The sequence below is a fragment of the Penaeus vannamei genome, chromosome 27 (genome assembly GCF_042767895.1).
Source record: "Penaeus vannamei isolate JL-2024 chromosome 27, ASM4276789v1, whole genome shotgun sequence".
NCBI classification, from domain to species: domain Eukaryota; kingdom Metazoa; phylum Arthropoda; class Malacostraca; order Decapoda; family Penaeidae; genus Penaeus; species Penaeus vannamei.
In genome coordinates this window covers 7,023,122-7,025,621 of record NC_091575.1, presented here as the reverse complement: position 1 = coordinate 7,025,621, position 2,500 = coordinate 7,023,122, and the positions used below count along the sequence as shown (strand labels likewise).

The following is a 2,500-nucleotide window of genomic DNA, read 5'->3' as shown; positions in this document are numbered from 1 at the left end:
CGTTGTCGAAGTTAGAGCTCAGGAGGTCGGGCGCATAATTGGTGAAGAGCTGGTAGAAGCCGTTTAAGCCCGGCTGGCTGTATGTGTAGGTGAATGCGGCATTTCCTCTCGTGGCTGGAAAATGTGTGTGTGTGTGTGTAGGGGGGGGGGTTGGACTATCAACTGAGCAATAGAAGTTATCAGACTGCGAATCCACTTGTCACATCAAGTAAGGAAGCTTAAGCAGTTAGAATACGACCGGTCGCATTATCAATGGTTCGAATATAAGTTGAATAATATTAGTCATTACTTACTAAGTGGATTACGAGTTAATCAAAATAATCAGATACAAATGAAATACAAAAAATGCATGTAGATGTATACACACGCACACACACACATATATATATATGTGTGTGTGTGTGTATGTGTGTATACATATAAATGTGTGTGAGTATATATATATATATATATATATATATATATATACATATATATGTTTAAATAAATTTATGTATACACACACACACACACACACACACACAACCACACACACACACACACACACACACACACAACCACACACACACACACACACACACACACACATACAAATATTTATATATATATATATATATATATATATATATATATATATATATATAGATATATGTATATATATATAGATATATTTATGTGGATGTATATATATATATATATATATATATGTTTAAATATATATATATATATATATATATATATATATATATATATACAGATATATGTTTAAATATATATATATATACATATATGTATATATATGCATGTATATATGCATACATTTATGTGGATGTATATATATATATGTGTGTGTGTGTGTGTGTGTGTGTGTGTGTGTGTGTGTGTGTGTGTGTGTGTGTGTATGTGTATAGATATAGATATATATATAGATATACATGTACATATATATGTACACACACACCTAACCACACACACACACATATACATATATATATATATATATATATATATATATATATATATATATATATTTATATATATATACATATGTATGTATGTATGTATATATGTTTATATATACACATATGCATATGTATATATGTATATATGTATATATGTATACATATATATATATATGTATATTATATATATATGTATATATATATAAATATCTATATATATACATATATTATATATATATATATATATATATATATATATATATATATATATATATATATATATATGCATATATGCATACATGCACACATACATGTACGCGACGTCCTTCCCAACTCACCCTTCCCGAGGGCGGCGCCGACGAAGAGAGCGAGGAGAGCGAGAACCTTCATGATGCGCATCGGAGTTGACCCTCGGGCGTCGGGGGGCGCTCTTATACCATGAACGGCCGCCACTCACTGCCTGCTCAGAATGGGGAAACGGTGAACAAAAAAGGACAACAGTGAAAAATTCGATATCGTGGCCTGATAGGATGGGAAAGCCGCCACACGCGGTGACGGCTCCGTTTCCTGGTGGCCTTGGAGCACGGACGGAGATATATATATATATATATATATATATATATATATATATATATATATATATATATATATATATATATATATATATATGCTTCTTGATATTTGGTATTCATAATCTCAAGTTTTCACAAGGAGGGAAGTTTTCGTGTACTTTTCGTCTACAATTAACCCCCTACTGCGTTCATTTTCAAAGTTGTACAGATGACCGCATGTACAGGAAAATATTTGATATGCCATTTGATCTGCACTTTCTACTAAAGTTTGTTAGAGCTCTCTTCTGTAAACAATATAATACACAAAACAATGTTTAATTTTACTGAAGTATAAATAATGGACCAGCCATAAAGAGGTCCACTTAAGAATTATGAAGACTACAATGAATAGAACAGCATTGGATCTCTGAGACCAAACTCATGTCCGGGATTATCGCCCTTTTGGCCAGGTCTAAGTGCTCTATCTGGGGATCTGTAGTGTATCAGGAAAGAACAAACTGGCACCTCACCCGGACCTCTGGGGTACTTCGATTGGCAGTCTCTTTTTTTCTCTCTCTCGTTTTCTTTAAGCCACTTTTTTGTTTTCTCAAAAGAGACCTGGCGATTCGTAATACCCTAGTGCCACGAGGGAGTTACCAATTTCTCCTTTCCTGAACTTGGACATGGTATCGGGGAGCCAGACCTAAAAGCATTTGCCCAAATCTTGTATTTTCAGACACAATGGTGAATTGTTGTATAGTCTATGATCAACATTAAATTCCCAAATAATCCTCTAAAAAAAGGTTTGAAACAATCCAACACCCGAAAGGTTTGCGATCGATGTTCCTGTTGTTTGCAAATGATGCAAGTAAAAGGAATTAAGCAATGTGAGAAAAGAATAGATTGTAGACTGTAGAAACTACTCGAAAATGTGTTTTCGGATGATGCCTCCTTAACTGAAATCTCCATTTTAACTTTGTTTTCATT

The 2,500-nt window shown here is 33.2% G+C and overlaps 1 protein-coding gene across 1 annotated transcript in view; it reads right to left on the bottom strand.

Annotated features, from left to right (window-relative positions):
• The window catches only part of LOC113822657 (uncharacterized), a 3,738-nt gene extending 2,310 nt beyond the window's left edge, over positions 1 to 1,428 (bottom strand). Inside the window, exons 1-2 of the mRNA XM_027375191.2 lie at positions 1,301 to 1,428; positions 1 to 114 (exon numbers count right to left, since the gene is read on the bottom strand). The exon at positions 1 to 114 is cut by the window's left edge and continues 28 nt beyond it. Of these exons, the coding sequence (XP_027230992.2) occupies positions 1 to 114; positions 1,301 to 1,361 (175 nt within the window). The 5' untranslated portion in view covers positions 1,362 to 1,428. The remainder of the gene's footprint in view (positions 115 to 1,300) is intronic.
• Between the last annotated feature and the right edge of the window lie 1,072 nt (positions 1,429 to 2,500).